Below are 20,249 nucleotides of genomic sequence, written 5' to 3'. Positions count from 1 at the left end.
TAGGGCCCAGAATGTTAATTGTTCGAATATAAAATGTTGTTTAGAAGATACGAGAAGACAGGAGAGCAAGAGCCTAGTCTGAGTCAATCTTCTCACTTACCGAAGTTGATGAAATACATTTTGGATCATCTCCCTTGGTTTATATTTGAATCTCAGAAATGTAAAATGAATAAAGATAAAAGTCCTTGATATTAAAAGTAATAATAATACAAAAAAAATGTAATTTATTTTGTCTGAATCATTAGGGATTAAAATCCATCTGGTCACATGTAGTCATGATACTGGATCTCAAAGCAGATTCCACGTGTAATAAGGTGAGAGACAACTGGGTCAGGAGTTTGTCTAGGGAGGGCAGAACTGTAGCTGTCACTGCCTAATAAATCTCTGGACCAGTTTTCATGAGGCTCTGTACCAGTCACTGCTAAAACTCTTCTAGAAATATGCTGGGGGAAAAGTGCAGGCACGAGGACAGCAGAACTGCAGTCTGTGAGTATATCCTGTTATCTGTTCTCCCTGGGAAGACGCTCAACGCTGGATTAAAATAGCAGTAAGGGTAGCTGTGCCTAGGAAACCGTACAGTCTTCTGCTAGCTTCCTACATGACAACTGAAGAGAGGAGACTTCCCCTGAAGTTTTGCATCCTGCTGCTACTTATATAATTTCTCTCTGCGTCAACTAGGCTTATATGGCTTTCCTAAGCATTTCTGTCTGTTAATCAGCACCAGTGAGGGTGCTGAGCATGCGGCAGGCTGGAAAGGCTCCTTGAGGAATAGAGCGGAGAGCCTGCTGAATCGGAGCAGCTTTCAGAAGCGCTGCTCTGTAAGTTCAGCCAGTGCTCAAAGGCTCTGGTGCAGTAGGGCACTGGGTACCTGCTGCCCTACCGACCTGCACACCAGAGTAGGCCAGGCTGGGAAATAACACCCTGAAGCAGTATGGCCAGTGCGTGGCTCAAGGGAAAATGTGCTGAGAAACTGGAGCACGATCTATCTATTTTACTCATACCGCAGATAATTACATTTGCAGTATCTGATCGTTGCGCTTGTGGGTCTGTCCTGCAAGTCAGAGGCAATTAAGGACATTTTGTATTTGTGTGAGGGTGATTTAGTCTCCCTTGTGCAGATCTGGAGAGCAGCCCTTTACAAAAGATCCTTGAGACATTTTCCTCCTTTGCTTTTAAGGAAATAATGTCCAGACAATGAAACTTGATTTTGTTTCCAGGTTCCCTGTCTGACCCACCAAACAGAGAGACCTACAGAGCCTTCAGCTGCAGGCGATGCGAGTACAGACACGGGGAGACTTGACTGACTAAAGGCATCTGCCTGCCAGAACTCGTTTGGAAATGCCACCAAGGTAACACATTTTAAGGAGGGAGCTGAGGAGAGACTGGCTGAAGGTCTTCCACAGACAGCAATATTAGGAAGAAACAGAAAGGTGATATCAGCGGAAAGACAAAAGACAGGTTTAGGTAGAATAAGGGTAGGAGGAAACAGAGAGGGTTGCGCTAGCAAGGACGTAAGATTTCCTTGCAGTCTTGGTGTGAAAGGTACATCTATCTATATGTTGGCAAGGAGGTTATGACTGGGAAAGAAAAGGCTTAGCTGATTTTACCTGCAACATTTTCAGAGAGACCTGGAGAAACCAACCAAAAGCCTGCTCTCAGTGGAGCAGGAGGTGGTTATGGCACAGGACAGGCAGTATAACAGACACAAGGTGAGGGAACGGGATCTTGACATGTTGAAAGGAGAGCGATAAATTTGGGAACCAACCGACTGAGTATGCAGAAAGAAGCTGAGAACAGTAGTTGAACACGACACTGAACATATGATAATTTAGTAAATGCCTATGTTTAGTAAGTGAGCAAGTATAGAATGTCAGAGACCTGTAAGAGCTCTGTCTGTTGCTTAACGTCCCAGCCATCACTACTGTCACTTGGTTAAAGGCTAGCCATGTGCTCAGAGCATGGGTTTGGTGCTGCCTGTTGACTTTAAGTGCTTAAGCTTATGAAACTGTTCTTCGTAAGGGATGTTTACATAGTTTCTAAGTATTATATTAGACTTTTCCCTTCATGTTTATTCTATTTCATTTTGCTGTCAGTCTCCCTTCCTGGATCCCTTGCAAACTGGGAGGGGAATTGCAAAACTCGTTACTAATTGGGGAAAATGCTCGCCTTAGAGAGTGATCTTAAAGTAAACGCTATTACATTTAAAGATATGTAAAATCTCAGGAGGTCCAGAGACATTTTTTCTGAAATTCTCTGCTCCAGTTTCAGGCAAAAAGTCCATTAGTGCCTCGAAGGCAGGAGGAAAGAAAGGGAGCGAGTGTACTCCAGCCACTTAAAATGACCTCTTTCCTGAAGATTAGGGTAGCATCTCTGGCTGTCAAAACCCTGTCTCCTTCCATCAAGGCACAAAAGACCTATTTGCAATTGAACAGATGCGTGTAGTGCTATCACATAGCATCCCTCTGATATACAGCACAAAAATATATAAGAATATCGCAACCAGGTTGCTTTGAAGTCCTGCTGGCTTTAGTATTTTATCATGCCTCTTGGCAGCACAGTCTCAGTAAAATGAGGACATACTGGCACATTTGCCTTGGGAGATTAGTACCTATGCAGCCAAAAGTAAGTAACACGTCTGGCAACATACAGCCAGATTGGTCACCGCTCTCTTCCACAAAGTCCAGCACTCATCTGCCTTGCCTGACAGCCCCTGGCAGGCTGCTGCAGGTCTCTCTCACACCAGCCTCCTGCAGGGCCCTGTCCCTGTCCCAGCGGCGCTCCAAGAATCAGCCTTGCCACCACAAGCTGACAGCAAACTGCAGCCGCTTTCCTCTCCCAGCGACAGCACAAGAAGCCTCCTCTCTCCCGCCGGGGAGATGATAATTGCTGCTCATGAGAATATCTATCAGATTTTGCCATGCGAAGCGCTACGTCCCTGCTCGCTACATTCAAGGATCTTGCGCTACCATTTCCAGAAATTAAACTGAACTGTTTAAAAAGGAAGCTTCTATGTTCCCAACACAAAAACTGCTTCGGGATGGGGCTAATTTTGCAGTTGCCCAAATCTCTCTGGGCAATGTCACAACTCCGATGTGGGAAACCAAGAAACAAGCAGCGAAGGTCCTCTCTGCATACCATAAAAAGGATTCTGGTTGCACACAACAAAAATACCACAAAAGAGAAAGCACGGCAATCCTTTCCTCCACAGCCTGCCCAGATAACCTCAAATCTGCCTTTGCAAAGAGACCACAAGAAACTCAGCTTGGAAAAATAATGCACTCGGCTGCCAGTGTGTGACCATGGCGAGCAGGCGCTGAACGCAGCGCGGGCAGTCCGGGTCCCTCAGCGTAGCCACTGCAGGGGTGCCAAAACCCAGTGACTGCCTTTTACACCTTTTCAGGCACTCAAAACCAGTTTTTAGCAGCAGGTCGGCCGTAGCCTCGATGACTGAGCGCTTCATAATGACAGAAAGCCATCCTCGCTGTGGAGCGGACCGAAAGCTACGCAACATGGCACGGCTGCGGCCAGCCCGGGACTCGCCTCGCCCTCACGGGCCGCTCTGCTCCTCGCTGGGGTTCGGGCCCGGCGGCAGCCGCGGGGGTTGGGTTTTTTTTGGGGGGCGGGCGGCCCGGCCGCTCGACGGCTCCTTACCGATGTGCTCGATCAGGTTCCTCCACGAGTCGGCCGTCATGGGGTGGGCGGGCGGCGGCACCTGGGCGGCGGCGGCGGGGCTCTCCTCAGCGGCCGCGGGGGGCTCCCTGTGGGACGCGGGGCAGCCTCAGGCGGGGCGGCTGGAGGGGGGGGGCGGCCCCTCCGCGCCCCCCGCCGTGCCCTCTCTCCCCGCCTCCCTCCCCTCGCTCACCTGCCGGAGTCGTCCTGGTCGAGGGCGCAGGCGGCGCTGAGCGCCGCGGCCAGCAGCTCCATGGCCGACGGCGGCAGGCGGCTGCCGAGCGGCTCCGGCGGCGGCGGCGCGGGGCTGGGGGAGCCCGGGCGGTTGCCACGGTAACGGGGGTAGGAAGGCAGCAGCCTGCGCGGCACGGAGAGGGGAGCTGCGGCCGCCCCCGGGGCGCCCCCGCAGCCCCCCGGCGGCCTCTCAGCGCCCGAGCCCCCGCGCAGCCTCTCCTCTGACCCCCTCAGCTGCCCCCGCGGAGAGCCCTCGGAGCCTCTCCTCAGAGCGCCCCCCCAAGCGTTCCCCGGGGCTCTTCCCCCAAATCCCCTCGGAGCCCCCCGAAATCCCCTCGGAGCCTGCCCCCCATCCCTTCAGACCCCCTTAGAGCCTACCCCCGGGCGTCCCCAGAGGCTCCCTCTCCAAAATCCCCTCAGGCCCCCCGCCCCGTTCTCCCCCCAGCCTCCCCTCGGAGCCCCCCGTCGGGCTTCCCCAAGCCCCTCCAGAGCCCCCCCCAGCCTCTCGCGGCCGCTCTCCGCGTTCCCAAATCCCTCCCGAGCCCCGCCAAAGCCTCGCAGAGCCCCCTCAGCCTTCCCCGGGTCCCTGCCGAGACCCCCTCAGGGCTCCCCTCGCCCCTGCGGAGCCCGTCGGGTTCCCCACACCCGGCTCCCTCAGAGCCCCCTGCGGCCCCTCCGAAGCCCCTCAGAGATACCGCCCGACCCCCGCAGCCCCCCGCGTACCTCAGCGCACCCCCTGCGGACCCTTCCGGAGCTTCCAAAACGCCTTCGAAGCCGCCCCCAGAGCCCCCGCGCTGCCCCCCCGCGCACTGCCCCTCAGAGCCGCCCGCAGCCCCCCGTGCCCAGCCGCCCCGAGGCGCCCGGCCCCCTGCCCGCAGAGACCTCCCCGGCCCCGGCCCCCAGCTCTGCTCCCGCGCAGGTCCCTCCTCCGCCGGGAGGCTGACTGCCTCCTCCCCGAGGGCCCCCCCAAAAGGCAACAGTCCCTGCCCCGGGGACCCCCCACCTTCGCAGGCACCCCTACCTCCATCCCCCCCCACTCTCCTGCAGAGAGGCTCCTTCCTCAGAAGCAGGGAAGCCCCTTCTCCATCCCTCCCTCCCTCCCCGGCAGGCACCCCCACACCCCACAGACCCCACACACCCCACACACCCCACAGACCCCTCAGACCCCCTGCCCCAGCCCCTCTCCTCCAAGCGCGACCACCCCACACCCGAGGGGGCCCTGCCTGGCACTGACCTCTCTCTCCCCCAAGCCCCTGCGCCTCTCCGCCTATGTGCGCCTGGCGGTGGCTTCGAGGGAAAAGAGGGGGTGGGCGAGGGGGGCTTTCCTGAACTGCTTCCAGAGCTGGTGCATATGGTGCATTTCTTCTCCGGGAATGAAACCCCGAGATGGAGGAAGGAATGTAACTCAGAAACTCAGCCTAATCCCTCCTGCCGGAGCTGCACCCCTGGTTACCCCCCAGGATTGACCATTATCCTCCTCGCGTCTTCCCGCAGGGTTTTGCACCCGCTCGGTCATTTCCCCCGTCTCCTTTTCCTTAGCGTCGCTACTTCCATGAGGATATATTTTCTCGTTTAGGCAGTAAGTATCTCAGTACTCAATGATCTGTCTCTGTCTTCGTTCAGGTAATTGTTTTTCTGCCTCAGGGATAAATCCTCTTGAGCTCCACAGTGCGGTTACACCCGCGGATCGGTTTGTGTGCTCATGGACATGTTGGGTGCAGCTCTTCCCTGCACGTTAGTAACCCCCAGCAAAAAACGTCATCTGCACCACACTGCGATTGAGGAGTTAACAGTCAGAAAATGCTCGGCTATTCCTCACATTCACTTTCTCCTCGTTGCATAAATAAACATGCTCTATTCTGTACGTACTAATGTAATTTATGCAACAACATAAAATCCCTGCGTCAGTCTGTATATGTAAAATGGTTTTGCTTTTATGGTTTTTATATTGCATTTGCCAAACGATATATCAGGATAGCTTCTAGCCAGCACATGACTATACATTCAGAAAAACTCCCTCGGCTTACATGAACTAGATCTCGACCTAGCACACTAGAAGAGCTCAGTCCCTAAGTTGTTTAGAGGCAGAACGGGAGAGAAAAACAGCTGGAAATGTCTGTGAGGGAACTGAGGGTTCAGATTAGACTTTCAGTCCAGCCCTGGACTGGGAGGTCAGAAAGACCAGACCACTGATGGGGAAATGTGGGGTCTTGTCAGCGTGAAGGTGGGCGCTGGAGCCTGCTTTGCCACTTACAGAGGAGGAGGACAGGGTGACAGACAGGGGGAGGTGTGTGGCGATTGGGTCAGTATGGTATGAAAGTGGGTTATCAGCCAGTAAACACCAGGGCTGGGTGGTATGGAGAGGCAGATGACTGAGGAGGCAGCCAAAACCTTGTCAAAGGGATAAGTGAGCAGAGACTATCTGAAACTCTGGAAAATGATTGACGTTTTGGTGGCTTGCTGACAGGGAATGTTGTCAGGGGTTTTAGTAAGTGGGTGGGATGCTGAAAAGCTTCTTTCTTCGAAGAGGGGAGGAAGGACATTAGTGGTACTGAGCACCTTTGTTATTTTGAATGTTGGAAATGTAGAGATGCTGTTTGCTAAAGAGAAGGACCAAGAGCAGTGAGTTCTCCCAAGTATGCAGAGAGAATTCAGTGCATAAGCTCTTACTGACACTGCTAGAATGAATACATATCTAAATATAACTTTAGGCTGTATCTACTAAAAAAAAAAAGTTTCAGAAATATGCATTAAGAGGCTAACAACTTCTAACCCCTCACACAGCTTCACTCTCAACAGTTAAGTCTATTACAAATTGGAATTTCTTTTTAGAAAAAGCATCTGGGTCACGGTATGAAAAACATTCAGAAATAGAAAGCATCTTCTCAGGATCCCATAACTGTTAAGTAACTTGATCCTGTCTGTCTTTCTTTTTTCTTCAGATTTTCCAAAACAATTTCACCTTTGGTCTAGATGAAAACCTGGAAAATGTCGCTAAAAGTATTAATGATAATAAAAATGTTGGAAGCTATGGGGAGGTGAGAATACCAGCTGAGAGTGAAATGCCCCCTGTGGCCATGGGAAGACACAACTTGTATTTTTGTATCTCAGAAATCTGTTCCGCTGTGTAGCAATGACTAATAGACTACTTTTCCTTCCTTTAGAACTTTTCTTTCTTAATTGTAATGTGGTCTTTCAAAAATCTTGCTATTTCTTTCTCTCCAGGCTCATAGCACAGCCTCATACTTCATGCTGATGTACAGAGACCATCCATAAAGTGAACAAGTGCCTGAGAAATACTTTTTCTCCCAAGTGAGGTGATAGAGTGCTCCCAGCGCTCTGGGACTGGAGTGAAAAAAAAAAAAGATGCTTAGCGAGAAAGAGATATTTTTGTCCTGCAAACATTGCTGAGATTTTCTAAAGCTTGCTTTTCTGTTTGGGGACAAAACAGCAAGCTTTCCAAATTTGTCATGAAAAATGAAGGAAAGGAAACAAGTGATTCCCTCACAGAGGTCTGGAGGCTGGTATGTTCATCCTGGGTGTGGGAGATCCAAGTCAGAGTCACTGCTGTGTCACTCCTTCACATGCCACTTGCTATTGCCTGTCCAGGGCGGATCTGTCTCTGCTCCTGGAGCTGCTCTGCTCTCTCTGGTCCCTGGGACAGGTACTTGAACCTGACCATCCCTTCCAGGGGAACCCCCTGGTCGTCAGATACCACTTTAAGTCAGTTAATAATGGACTATTTCCCTCTCTTCTTCCACAATTGCCAGTGCAATTTAGGCTGATCTACCTGCTCAATTCCACTCTTCACTTGACTCTCTGAGGCAGATTTCTGCCTTCACTTTTATGCCAGAGTGCATGCTCATCTCATTCTTGGTGAGCTGGTTTGGTCACCTAAACCGGTGGAAGATTTTTTTTTTTCTTAGAACTAGCTTTGTGTGTGTGTGTGACCACTGAATCGTCTCACTACAGGGTCAGCTCAATGCAAGTGCCAACACAGTGGAGGTGGCAGATGTGCAGATGCACGTCAGGACAGTGGCTGTGCCACCTTGGATCATCTTAAGCTGCTTGTGAAACTGCTGGCTTAGGCAGAAGTCCCCTCTCCACCAGATCTTAACCATCCAGGTAGGAGATAGGAGGAGGTTTTCTTGTCTTTCTCACTGTATCAACAATGAATTTGTTCTGTAACCTAAAAAGCTTTCCCCCGTATCATCAAAATCAGTAAAATCTCATGATGATTTTGGCTTTCTGACCAAAATCCTTGTATTTCTTACTAAAATTCCCTGGATAGTTGTAGGGGGAGAGAAAGAATCTGACTGTTTGAACAACATACATTAAAGCAAATAGCTAAAAATCCTACCCCAGCACCACATGAGTGGTCCTGCATGTGCTGTGCTCTTGTTGGTGACAGAAGTATTGCAAAACCATGACAAACTACAGCCCAGTTTTCTCTCAGGAATTCTTAAGTTCCCAAAACATGCAGGCACTGGGAACTATCCTCATGGCCTCTTAACAACGGTCATGCTCTGGTGACGTGGAGCATGGCCACAGTTCAGTTCCCAGTGGGTGAAGGAGAGTGGATTTGAGCTTGCATATACTCTGGAAGGGAAGAGGGGGGATTGTGGGGTTGCAGACTGTTTCCAGCTTTGCTGTAGTGCTGCTGGAAAAGATTTTAAATATTGGCTGACCTCGTCCATGGCTGCATTAAAAATGTGAAAATTGGTATGAGTTTATAATTAGTTTATTTATATAATTACCTCACTTAAGTTATGCTTGGGGGATGAATTTCCAATCTTGGCCTGCACGTTCATGTTCCAGTTATTTTGAAAAATGATTAACCATTTCAATTGAATTTTCTTATGTCTATCTAAATTCAAAAGCAATTCTTAGGATATAGGTATGCAAAGAGCTTGTTTTCAAACTATGTTGAAATGCATATTTTTAATGTTCTCTTCATGCTGTTTTCAGAAATTAGACCTCCTCTTTCAGAAACTAAAAAGAGAAGACGCAGGCCAGCAGATCTTATTCATGAAAAATTCCCCAAACCCTTCTAGTCAGTGGGAGTTTCACACCAAGAAAGGCCACGAGATGAGGTAAGAAGCCCTGTTTTAATCTGAGCTAACCAAATTTGCAGGGAAGTGTGAAGTTAGTAATACATTTGAATAATGTTATACCTAGTCAAGTATATTTTCATACTTCAGGTTCATTCAGGTTCTTTCTGCTCACGTGTGTTTTTTTAGTAGTGTTTTTGACAACAGGTGTCTCAATGCAATTTTATTTCCCCTTTTTTGACATTTTACTGGGAGATAAGTGGAATTCCTAATCCCTAATATTTTTAGATTGTAAAGGCCAAAGGCACATCTCTTCTCCTGAACCTCCTTTAAGTTTTCACCAAAATACCTTAATTAAATCTATTGGGGCTGGCAGTCTTACTGATAACTAAAAATGTTCAGAAATTCCTATTACAGGATCTTTACATTTAGGTGCTTCTAACGTTTTGATGCTCATTATCGTTAGGACTACTTACTTGTTGACTGTCTGTCATAGACTGCTTATATTTTATTTTAAAAAAGGCTCAGCAATTTCTTAGGCTTAGGAAACTATTGTTGGATGCCTATTAAAAGAAAACCGGAAACCTGTTGTTTTATCCTTGGAGAAGCTTTGAAATATAGGTTGAAATTTGGGGTTTGCCAGGGCTTCATCTTTGCCTGACCTGTGAAAATCCACGGAAATTGTAGGCCATTTTGCGCTCTGTGCAATACACACAAACTGGAGACTTAGATTTTAGCATCTAAAATCCCCTGAGCTGCTGCCCATGGAGAAAACACGTGCCCTGTCCAGGGCTGAGAAATGCATTTCTGATACTGCAGCTGTAGAAATGGCCTGGTACAGTGCTAGGCACTGTGAATAAAGGCCATTTCTGCTGTATCCTCAGTGATCCTCACACTGGGTCCAGGCAGCACGACGAGGAAACTAGTTGACGGAAAAGCAGAGGGAGGAGGACCCAAGCATGTACGGAGAAGAGTCTACTTCTGGACCAGGAGAGTGCTATGAAGAGAGGAACTGCCCACAGCTGGGTGCTTCAGGAAATGGTGAATTGGAGAGGGCTGTAAAATGCAGCACCGAAACAAGGAGGAGGGATGAGAGACTAAAGTTGTGTGAGGAGCCAAAGGTTGAAGAGCCTGGGGAACAGCAGGACACTGAGATATGAGATGCAGGAGGGAGGAGAGGGGAATAACACATCGGGGAAACAGTAGACTGAGGAAATCGGGTGGAGAATTACGAGTTGAAGTTGATAGAAAAGGAGGGAAGCAATGAGACAGGTTAAGGACCAGAGGGCCAGGGTATGCCCAGATGAAGTGGATCAGACTGGGAGAGCTGGAGGGCAGAGCCTTGACGTTGCTGCACAATGAGACCGTGACTGGGCTGAAACACCTGAGGAGCAGAGACTGGGTGGGATAGGTGGGCAGGCTGAGATGAGGCTCGCCACTGGCTGCAGGCTGGAAGGATGCTTCAGTAGAATTGTATATGTTGCTGCTTGCTGTTCTGTATGGTTCTGTGAAACCTGAGATTTTGACACTAATGTTTTAATATCTACAGGGACTGTTCTTCACAGAAGACTGTTTAGTTTTTAAAATTCCCTCCCCGCCCCCCAATACTGTTGTTCTTAGGCTTTTTAAGATTTAGGTTGTGCAGAAAGAGGGGTATGAAAAGAATTATTTATCTACCTAAGAGAGAAAAAAATGTTGTGGGGTGACAAAATATATAATGGTTTGGGCAACACACATTTGCCCCAGCTATTCCTGACTTCACCACTTGCAAGCTGAAGCCCCATTGGCAGCATAGGGACGAGGTGACCATCAGAAATTTATTTCATAAGCAGAAGATAACTCCTCGAGTATGGTGTAAGACCTCAGGTCTCAGCCTCTCTAGAGGCTTTCTGGTTAAATCAGGCTATATAAGCAGTGCCCTCTGCTGCCCAGGACAAATAGTGCTGTGCTGTGGGAAGCTAACCCAAATTTACACAAACATCTTTCAGTGCTACTCTATTTTACATAGACGGTGTTTCTTTCTGATATATGTGTTTGCATGAATTCAATCACGATAGACTCCCTCTCTCTGCTGAAGGTGACTGCTTGTATTCACCGTCGAAGCGCTTCTATTCTATTAGCTCAGATCAAACATAATCCACTGATTTTAGATGATCCTTATTTCTCTGCATTGGAGGTTTCATAACCAGCCTAAAGAAGCAGATTGCTCTGCACTGTTAAATCAGTGACCTTGCAGTGAGCTTTGCAACATAAAATTTCACATTGAGTTTCTTCTCTAGTGTATCTACTGGCCCATAATGAATATGTATCATTTCTAGCATCTGACTCTCCATCTGACAGTGGGAAATGGTAGGTAAATAATATAATCCTGTTGCTAAAATGTCTGTGTTGTATTAGAAATAAAGCGAAGTCAGCATCCTGTTGGCTGATAATATAGGGCAGATAGCGATTGGCGGATCTCCTTTCTCGGGTTTGAAATGAATGATTGGCTGCTCTCTGTGGGAGCTGCTTTCAGCTGAGGCTGACAGTTGTGGATGGACACCGTGGGTGGATGTTTTTCTGTGATCTCAATCTGCACAATTGTTGCTGCTACAAAGCTGGAAGGACTGATCACAGTGGGAATGAGCAGCTTTTGTTGAATTTAGTTCCCTCCAGGCCTTTGGCTTTGGTTATGCTGAAGAACGGAAGTTGTGCTAGAAGCTCAGCACTGAAGTGTGCAGAGCAAGTTAGCCGAGTAGCTGGAAGTGGCTCATCGCACTCGAGGTTTGGGTGTTTGTGCTATGTGGAAGACTGGGAGGGAGCCACAGGATCTTGTGGAGAACTCTAGAGAGCTTAGGGGGGGCTGGGGGCCACAAAGGAGAAAGGTCATGGGAAAAAAGTCATTTGAGAACAGGTAGGCATAAAAGTGCTTTTAATAAGTGTTTTGAGGAGGGTGCATGGCAGATTTTGGAGCGCCAGCAATGTTTGAGGCCAGCTTGAAAAACTGCAGGCTTTGGTTTTCAGTGTCTGAGATCAACGAACTGTTCTGCTATTCTCACAGCTTGGAATGACACCTAGACTTAAGTCACTGGTGGGTTTGAAGGAGTCTGTAGTGCTCCTCCTTATTCAGAGTGTTAAAGTCCATATCCCATCTGAGTTCAATTCCAAGAAATACTCCTTTTCCTGTGCCATTTACTATGTTCCCCAGTTGTGTTCACTTCCTGTCCTAAATTATGTAGCAAGGGTGCATGTGAAGTGACGTCCCTGTCTGTGAACACATTTGTGCCAGACCTGCTGGCTGCCTTCACGCTAGGAGAAGGGATTGTGCCTGCCCAGCCCTCGCATTTATCCAGTTGCTGTAGAGACGCTGCTGAATGTGAAGAGATGCGGCAGCGATGCCCCACCTGCCCTCATCCCTGCAGTGGTTCGCTGCTGAGAATCCCAGGTTCTGCTCAGAGGTGCCCATACTCTCCTTTCTGCAGAACTCTCTTCTGCTTTCAGAAGAACTCTCTGCTGAGAGGTACTTTTTTGTTGTTGTTGTTGTTGTTCTGGGAGAGATTAAATGCATTTCTTGAGATCAGTGATAATATTTTGGACGTCTTACCTGCACAATGGACTGATTTCCCCTGTAGAAGGGGGAGGACAGCGGTTATTGCAAATAATGACAATATCCTTAGGATCCTGCAGGCTTTTCACAATGCAAATTTCTAGTGGCTCTCTTAAAAATTACAGCTGATCTTTCAGAGAAAGGAGAAGGAAGACATGGGCTCAGTTTGAGCTGGAACTCTGGTTTCATTCTCTGTCAAATTTCTCTGCTCAGCTGCACGAGGCGATGCCACTCAGCAGTGCTTTTAGCAGACACATGACTTAGAACTTGTACTGACCTGTCAAGCTCTGCGCACAGCAGCCTCTTTGATAAAGACTGACTCCCAGCGCAGGCTCATTGTTTCCAGCTCCAGGGGGAACCAGAATGTGTGTGTTTCAGAGCTGCCTAAGTCGCAGTGTCAGGATGTCAGAGACTGACAGCGATGATTATGCCGCAAGGAGAGGAAGACAGATGGCTATGACATCTCAGCAGACTGTAACTGTCTAGTTTCATATGCTCAGCTTAATGCCAAAGGGCAATCAATTTCAGCCAGGGCAATTAATTTATTTAAATCCAACTTGTCAGTTTGGCTAATTTTTTCACTGGAGTCCTCTTTGTGCGTTATACCAACACAGCTGGGTTCAGCCACTAGAACCACACGGTGCAGTATAATGCCCACACCCTTAGAGGGCAAGTGTTCAGTGCTTTCGGCTTGGTTTTCTGTTGTACAGGTAGGGACCACCTCACAGTTATACACACAAGTGATAAGGAGATGGAGAGGGATTTGGGGAGAATACATGACTGAGGTATTACAAAATGTAAGGCTAGGTAGCTGCTTATCTTTCTGCCTGGCTGCAGCGGGCAAGAGAGCAGGAGTGTGGGTAAACTTCTTGTCTGTGTACAGAGCAGCCGTAGCACCGCGAGACATAGCACCTCTAAGACAGGGCAGATGAGATTTTCACTCTGTATGCAAATCCTGCACCTATTTGTCGGTCGTGTTTGGACCTGCCTGCCATTTGCTTTCGGCGTGGAGTCCATCAGGCTCCCCTGGCCCTGCACTATGTTGGTTATGGGATCGGGGCCTTTCGCTGAACCTCAGTCACCGAGGGGTTTAGGCCTCACTGAAGACCTCCTTTGGCCACCACTTCTTGAAAGTAAACAGCAACCACAATATCAAAATGCTTTAGAAAACATCTTTGTAGCTACTTCTGCAGATACAAAAACCTGTTTTCTGCATGGGGTTGTATAACAAGCTTCAGGAGAGCCCTCTGGGAATGCTGCAAATGGGCATCCTTACATTGGGCTGTTCCGTAAGGAAATGCTTGCAGGCTCTTGTTATTTTCTCAACAAGCTTCTTAAGATAGCCTGCCCTCTTTGCTCTGGGTTATCCTACATCACATTCCCCTTTTTGCAACCTTCCCTGCTGTCAACTTGTTATCCCTCACTTCTCCTTCACTTTTTTCTCCAAGTGCGTGCTGCTAAGATCCTTTTTACCAAAAACCCAGTACTATATGATATAGATCACCAAGACTGAAAACTGCGCTACAAGTCAGGGTGAGAAGGCATTGATTAGTAGCTACAGCTTAGTCCAGCTGTTCTTCAAAACCAAGCACTTTTGCTCTTACACCACTCTGTGTTCTTCTGCAGAAGCACAGTGAATACCCTACGTGTGTACTCCTTACCTTTGGATCAACAGTTCTTCTAAAGATGTCTTATCAGAGTCTACTGGAGATGGAGATCCCTTGTGAGACAAAACATCCATATTCAGGGGCTCTTTGACTGGCTCATTGTTTCTGAGTGACCCTGTGACATGAGAGAAAGCCAAGAGGATGTTAAAATCATTGCGTTCCTAAGGGCCATCTTCACTGGTAGTGTTGGTGGAGGTTTGGTTACACCAAAGGCAACGGGAAGACCACAGACACAAAGCTACATTTTAGTTTGGATTTTCAAGCAAGATTTAAATATCATTAGCTTGCATACTGCGTGATTGCACAGCCTTGCCACAGCTGCAAACACAAGCAAGAAGAGGGGAAGGTAGATGTACTCTACCAGTTCTCCTGTTTGCAAGTGGCTCTCTAACTCGGGCCCCCACAGCAGTGATTTTTGGTGCAATTTAAGGAGGAAAGGTTTAGCTGTGTGTGCCAGTACATGCTAATATTTGTTTCCCGAGTCAGGGCTTCGTTACTGCTCTGCTTTCAGGCACACAGTAGAAGTTCAGTTTACTGGATAAATCAAGGCTAGATTTGGGTGGGACAGGAGCTTTACTTTTAATTGCTTCTCCACTTTCCCTCAGATGAACCTCCAGTCCTTTCACAGGGAGCCATGTTAAGTCCATGGCTTACTACTGCAGTACTTGGCAGGAGGGGATGCATCTCACTTTTCAAATGAAACCTCCTGTTGTTTGAGGCCTGCTGATAAATGGCCTTGTTGGTTTTTATTAGAAATATTTTGGTCTAAGTCATAATTCTGTTTGCATTTCAAACTGGTGACGGCACAGGCAGGTCAACACTAAATGAAGCTGGTTTCTGACACGCCCTTTGAATCAGTGCTATGGATTTTCAGATTGAAGGGATGAAATCCAGACCTTTTAAACTTCCTAAAAAAGTGCCAAGGGCTTACGAAATGCTAGCTTGAGTTATTCTCTTTGCCTTTTGAATAGTTTAAGCATTTGAGACTCCTGTCAGAAGAGATTGCTTAAAAAAATGCAGACTCTTTTTCCAATTAAAGGAAAGCATCTATTATACTTCACAACTCCTAGGCTATAAGCCAAAGCTAGGCTGGTGCAAAGGGAGCCTTTATAAAAGCCTTTCTCTCTGCTGGATTTATATGCTTTTAAAATATTTTTTGTGTTCTCATTTCTTGAGTCTTTATTTCTCTCCTGTGGTATCCTACCTTGTATTTTCCCCTGTACCTTTCCCTCTCTTTTTTTCTTCTTTCCTTCCCCTCTCCTCCCCTCCACTCAATTCCTAGGCAAAAAGAGAACACGTTAACATTTGAGATTGAGTCAAACTCTTGGATAGCTGCTGTTCAAATGGGTTTGAAGTCAAGATAAAAGAGCTCACCCATCCCTTGTTTCCATGCACGTCAGCAAATGCTGTCAGAAGAAGTTCCTGCTACAAATGAGGCTGGTGTAAAAGCCCCCGCTGTCCAGTTTCTGGGAGAGGGGATGGAGTCAGTGGAGCAGAGGGTGAAGGCTGCTTACACAATACTAGCTGAATTTAAAAGCTGGACTTGCTACAGTCATAGTGGAGAAAGAGCTATTGCTCAGAGCCCAGGTCCTGTTGTGTGGACTGGAGAAAAGAAACGTTCCCAGTGTGTCCTGCTGAACAGTTGCAGATACGGAAGAAAAAGCCCTGTTTGGAACAGATCCGTTTTCAGCAGTGGTAACACCGAGAGGGAGCGTGCGGGAGAGAAGCGCAGGTCCGCTGCTGTGGCTGCTCTAGTAAGCTGCTAAGAGAGAAGCCTTTCTTCTAGCTTGTCCTTCCTCAATGACACTGGCTAGACAGAAGGGATGTCCTCCTGGCTGTTGTCCCAATGCTGCGATGCTGCAGATGCACGAAGAAGCTGCATCCTGTGCTGATCCTGCTGCAGTGGCACCTGCTGCTAGGAGGGAAGAGGGCCTCCTCAGCAGCCGCTGGATGTCGTGATGCTCGGCAATCAGGAGGAAGGGCAGGTCTCCTCTCTGCTCCCCTTGCAGCAGGGCTCTGGGAAAGCAGGGAGAGGACGGCTCTGCTCTGGTCCTGCTGCTGCACTGGCAGGGCGGAGGGCAGGTCTGCTCTGGCATCAGCAACGCTCCGTTTATCCACAAACCTCATTGACAACAGTAACAGAATATTAAACAGGAGCTCTTTGCTCTGCTGCTGTCTGCTTGGAAACTTGGAGAAGGGAGGGAACTTTCCTTCTGTCCATGCCACAAGGCTGAATGAGCCTTTATACTGCTGAAATAGCATGGCTCCCTTGGCGAGGCAGGCAGGAGACACCTATTTTCTTGGGGACATTTCCCAGGCCTTTTTTATTTTGGGGTGGAGGATGTCTGTTCTTTGTTTTCTTAGAGAACTGGGTTTGCTTTCAGGAGCTGACGTGGTGTGCTTTATTACTACTGCATAACAAAGTAATAGCCTTTGGTGGCTTGCATAGCACTCAAACGTCAGGAATATTGTTAGGTCGTTTTGACTCATGCAGCTAGCCAAAGTTCAGAGTCCAGTGGGTTGTTTGTTAGATTATAATCTGAAGATAGAATAGGTATCTTCACTGCACCCCCTTTTATTTACAAGGACTGTTATAAAATTCAGTTTCTCTGAATACCTAAGAGATCAAGCAGAGTGCATTTTCTGTGTTCACAGTTCCAGGTCTTGCTCATCTAACATTTGAATTAAAACCACGCTAAGTTTTTTCTTGCAGCCTGGTTTCCAGCGCTTCTGAGCATGTTGAGATAGCTCCTTTCCTGTCTCTCTCTGAAGCTTCTCCTGTCTTTCTCTTGTTTCTTTCACAGACAGCTGCTCAGACAGTGTGCCAGCTCAGTGAAAGTCTAGCCTTGCAGTCATGCTCTGTACTCTTCATACTCAGAGAAAGCCTTTTAGCCAACTTCTTCAACTTATACTCAAGCCATGCCTCAGTGCATGCATGTTCTGGGTAGTATTTCTGTTATTTAAGCCTCCTGGCTCAAAGGGAGCTCAAGTGTTGCTTAGAGCTGTCTTCAATGCGTGGTGGCATCAGTTTTCACCGAAGTCTTGCTCCCCTCTTCGCAATTTCTGCAGGCTTGGCCCCTACGTGTACTGCTTTGCCTTTGCTGGCTATTTCCCCCATATGCCGCTCAGCTTGCCATACAATTACTTGCACAGATCCCACTTTTTGAATATATCCTTTCTGTATTCTGAAGAAGTTCCTACTCTTTTGACAGCTTCTTTCCCTGTTTGAGTTATTGCTCCCTGAGAGAGCAGGGGGACGGCAGAGCAGAGTCGCAGATTTGTTTAGATTCTCCACCATGAAGCTTGTTTAACCAACCGTTTTGCATTTCCAGGCTGAGCAAAGCAGGTTGGCACAGAGGGATGCCAACCTGCCAGTCAGGGGTGTTCTGTAGTGTGCTGACCACTGAGTCCACTCTCTATTTTCCCTGTCCCTTTTCTAACCTCCCTGGCTCCTACGGCTCTGATCTCACTGCAGAAGGAAGCGTGATGTTGTTTGGGGTGGTACTCACCTGCAGCATGCCCCCCATGCATTGCCTCTCTCGTAGTCTTTCTCTTCGATCTGCTCGGCAGCCTCATGGACCGATAGTACCTGGAATTTCTTTGAATGGCAATGTAACGTGTGTGCGAGTTCCCCTCTTGGGTGGCTGGGTTAGCACCTTCTGACTCTTCCTCACCGTCAGAGACTGATCCCAGCTCTGTCAGCACCTGCTGGGAAGCAGCCTGCTGGTGCCCACCGGCAGAAAGCCTGCTGGAGGCTTCTCCCCCAAGACTATCCATGGCTTCCAGAGCTTGTCTCTATAGCAACCGAGAGGATGGATCAGCAGCAGAGCAGCCAAAGACAGGTAACGTCCACAGCTCCATCAGCTTTACCTCAGTTAGAGCTGGAGACCTACAAACAGAACACATCAGGAAAAGAGAGGAAAAAGTGCTAGTTAGGCCAGAGGTTGCAGTGCTGCATCTATTTAGGGTAATGGGGACTTTTCAGGATTTTTTTCTGAGATCATTGTGAGGAAGGAGACCATCCCACACCTTACAAGCCTTATTCTAATGTCCTGAACTTTGCTTTTACATGTTCATCCTGTCATGACACATCATGGCACTTCAGAAGTCAGTGGAAAAATGACTGTATTTGTTCCATTGATGACCACACCCTTTGACCTCTTGGGAGCAGCAGATCACTAGTCAGCTTAGAGCGGCTTCTGGTAATGGCCATGTTCTTGGTTTTGAGGGTGAAAATGTTTTGGAATATAAAGTAAAACCTGAAGAGATAGCTCTGTTAAGCTGTGTGCTTTCTGTGTACCACTTCACTGTAACAGAAGCAGGAATGCCTTTTACAAGGCTAGGTGGCTTCCTAACACTTATTAATACTCACTCCTGCAGTACGGTTAAGTGAAGAAACATCCTTAACCACCGTGAAGGCAGAAGAGAAAAGATAAGGCAGCAACGGAGAGCATGCAGGCTTGACTTTATTTCCCAAAGCTGCCCTCATATGCCAGCATTCCCCCTCAGTGACACGCGGACGCCCGCGCAGGGGTCCTGCTGCGCACTGCGTCGGTGCATGGCCTCTGCCAGCACTCCCAGGCATTTCTAGGAGACAGACCTCTACAGCAGCAAAACTGCAGGTGGACCTTTCCAAGAGTGGGTAAAATATGAACTGATTAATTAAGCATTCGTTGCTGGCTGCGTCTTGTTGACTTCTTACAGCTACTGAAGCCTTAATAAGTACATACACAATTTTGTGACTGCTGGGGCTAACATAAATAGTAGAAAGAGATGCTGTATAGGAAATGTGAATATAGGATTTACAGTTCACTGAGAGAAGGGCATAAACTTGTGCTATAGATTAGCAATTTTTGTTTTGATAAGTTCTATATATCACAGGTTTATAACATTACAAAATATCCAACATACAAGGTACTCCAGAATATATTTTGTATACCATCTCAGCTTCTGTTTTGGCTCTTCTGCAATCTCCATGAACCCATGTATGTCACACTCTTTTTTCTTTCTTGCCCCCAGGGCCACTCCAAGTGGTAAATTGGGATATAATCTGCAAATCCCCTGCTTTCCATAATTATGGAGGGCCCCGCGTTTTATCCTTACAAAGAACAGGCCACAATCTGAACTCATGCACTGGGCCTGAGTTGTTCTGTTTCCTGGCTCCACAGATGAGAAAGTCTGCTTTTTCCTTTCACAACCTGAACCACAGCATGCACCTCTGAGCTGCTAAATTTGGATCATAATTTCAATTCAAAGCCCCAGTTTCAAAGACTTTGGAACAGTTTGGAGCTGGTGGTTGCTCTGGGACTGTTTCCAGTGTTACTGGAAGTGTATGAAGGGCCCGTTTGTTGGTTGTGGTGTTAAGTTTGGTTTGTAAATTACTCTGAGGTACAGAGATTCACTAAGTCTGTTTCTGTTGCTGTGGCTCAGTAGAACAGCAAAATAAAAACAGCTGCTGTTGGGAACAGCTTGAAAGGAAAGAAGAGGCTATTTCTTTTCCCTTGCCCTTCTGACTGTGCTTCTTCCTGTCCCAAAACTGACGCCTCAAAGGCCTGATCCTTGCAACTGTAATGGAAACATTTCAGTTAACTGGACCACAACTAATACTGCACATGGAATCTCTCCTAACCCTAAATGGTAACAACCACTTATTTTTCATTCACTTTTCTTCCATCACCTGCCCAAGGACATGGATCTGTAATAACCTCCTCTATATCAAAGTTCCTGTAAGGAACTCCAAAGCTCTCTCCAAAGGGCATGGAGAGAGTGCTTCTGCCAGAAAAGGACCTTTCTGTGGGACTAAATGAAACTCCCTCAGCTGGGCTGCCCAAAGACATTAGTAGCACTGTCAAACCAGCATAGTTCTCTCTGTCAAAATACTTTTTTTTTTTTTTGGCTATCAGAGGAATGAAGAGGGCCTGTCCTGAACAGCTGGCTTACTGTCAGGCTTCCAAACAGTCCCTCACGAACAAGATGTTTGGCCAGAAGTGAACGCAGCAGTGGAGGAGGGAAAGATTTCCTTGATTTCTAGGAGGGGCAGAG

At 47.8% G+C, this 20,249-nt stretch overlaps 2 protein-coding genes across 9 annotated transcripts in view; one reads left to right on the top strand and one right to left on the bottom strand.

The window, feature by feature from the left end:
- The window catches only part of NGEF (neuronal guanine nucleotide exchange factor), a 39,309-nt gene extending 21,325 nt beyond the window's left edge, over positions 1–17,984 (bottom strand). The window contains exons 1-4 of one of the 4 annotated variants that reach the window (XM_040567677.1): positions 17,717–17,984; positions 14,202–14,322; positions 3,863–4,027; positions 3,652–3,758 (exon numbers count right to left, since the gene is read on the bottom strand). In XM_040567677.1, the coding sequence (XP_040423611.1) occupies positions 3,652–3,758; positions 3,863–4,027; positions 14,202–14,322; positions 17,717–17,984 (661 nt within the window). Of the gene's footprint in view, positions 1–3,651; positions 3,759–3,862; positions 4,028–4,626; positions 4,770–5,137; positions 5,270–14,201; positions 14,323–15,581; positions 16,219–17,716 lie in introns of those variants that run through there. The other 3 variants (XM_040567674.1, XM_040567675.1, XM_040567676.1) reach the window with 3 other exon arrangements.
- NEU2 (neuraminidase 2) overlaps positions 3,859–20,249 on the top strand; it is a 38,468-nt gene continuing 22,077 nt past the window's right edge. For 2 of the 5 annotated variants that reach the window (XM_040567683.1, XM_040567678.1), the window contains exons 1-3: positions 5,353–5,482; positions 7,876–8,028; positions 8,872–8,996. Coding sequence is in view for 2 of the 5 variants with exons in the window: in XM_040567678.1 (XP_040423612.1) it covers positions 8,932–8,996 (65 nt within the window). In the remaining 3 variants the exon portion in view is untranslated. Of the gene's footprint in view, positions 4,003–5,352; positions 5,483–7,875; positions 8,029–8,871; positions 8,997–20,116 lie in introns of those variants that run through there. The other 3 variants (XM_040567679.1, XM_040567684.1, XM_040567685.1) reach the window with 3 other exon arrangements.

This window comes from Cygnus olor, chromosome 9, assembly GCF_009769625.2.
Source record: "Cygnus olor isolate bCygOlo1 chromosome 9, bCygOlo1.pri.v2, whole genome shotgun sequence".
Taxonomy (NCBI): Eukaryota; Metazoa; Chordata; class Aves; order Anseriformes; family Anatidae; genus Cygnus; species Cygnus olor.
The sequence above is the reverse complement of the archived record's forward strand: the minus strand, read 5'-3'. Positions and strand labels throughout refer to the sequence as shown.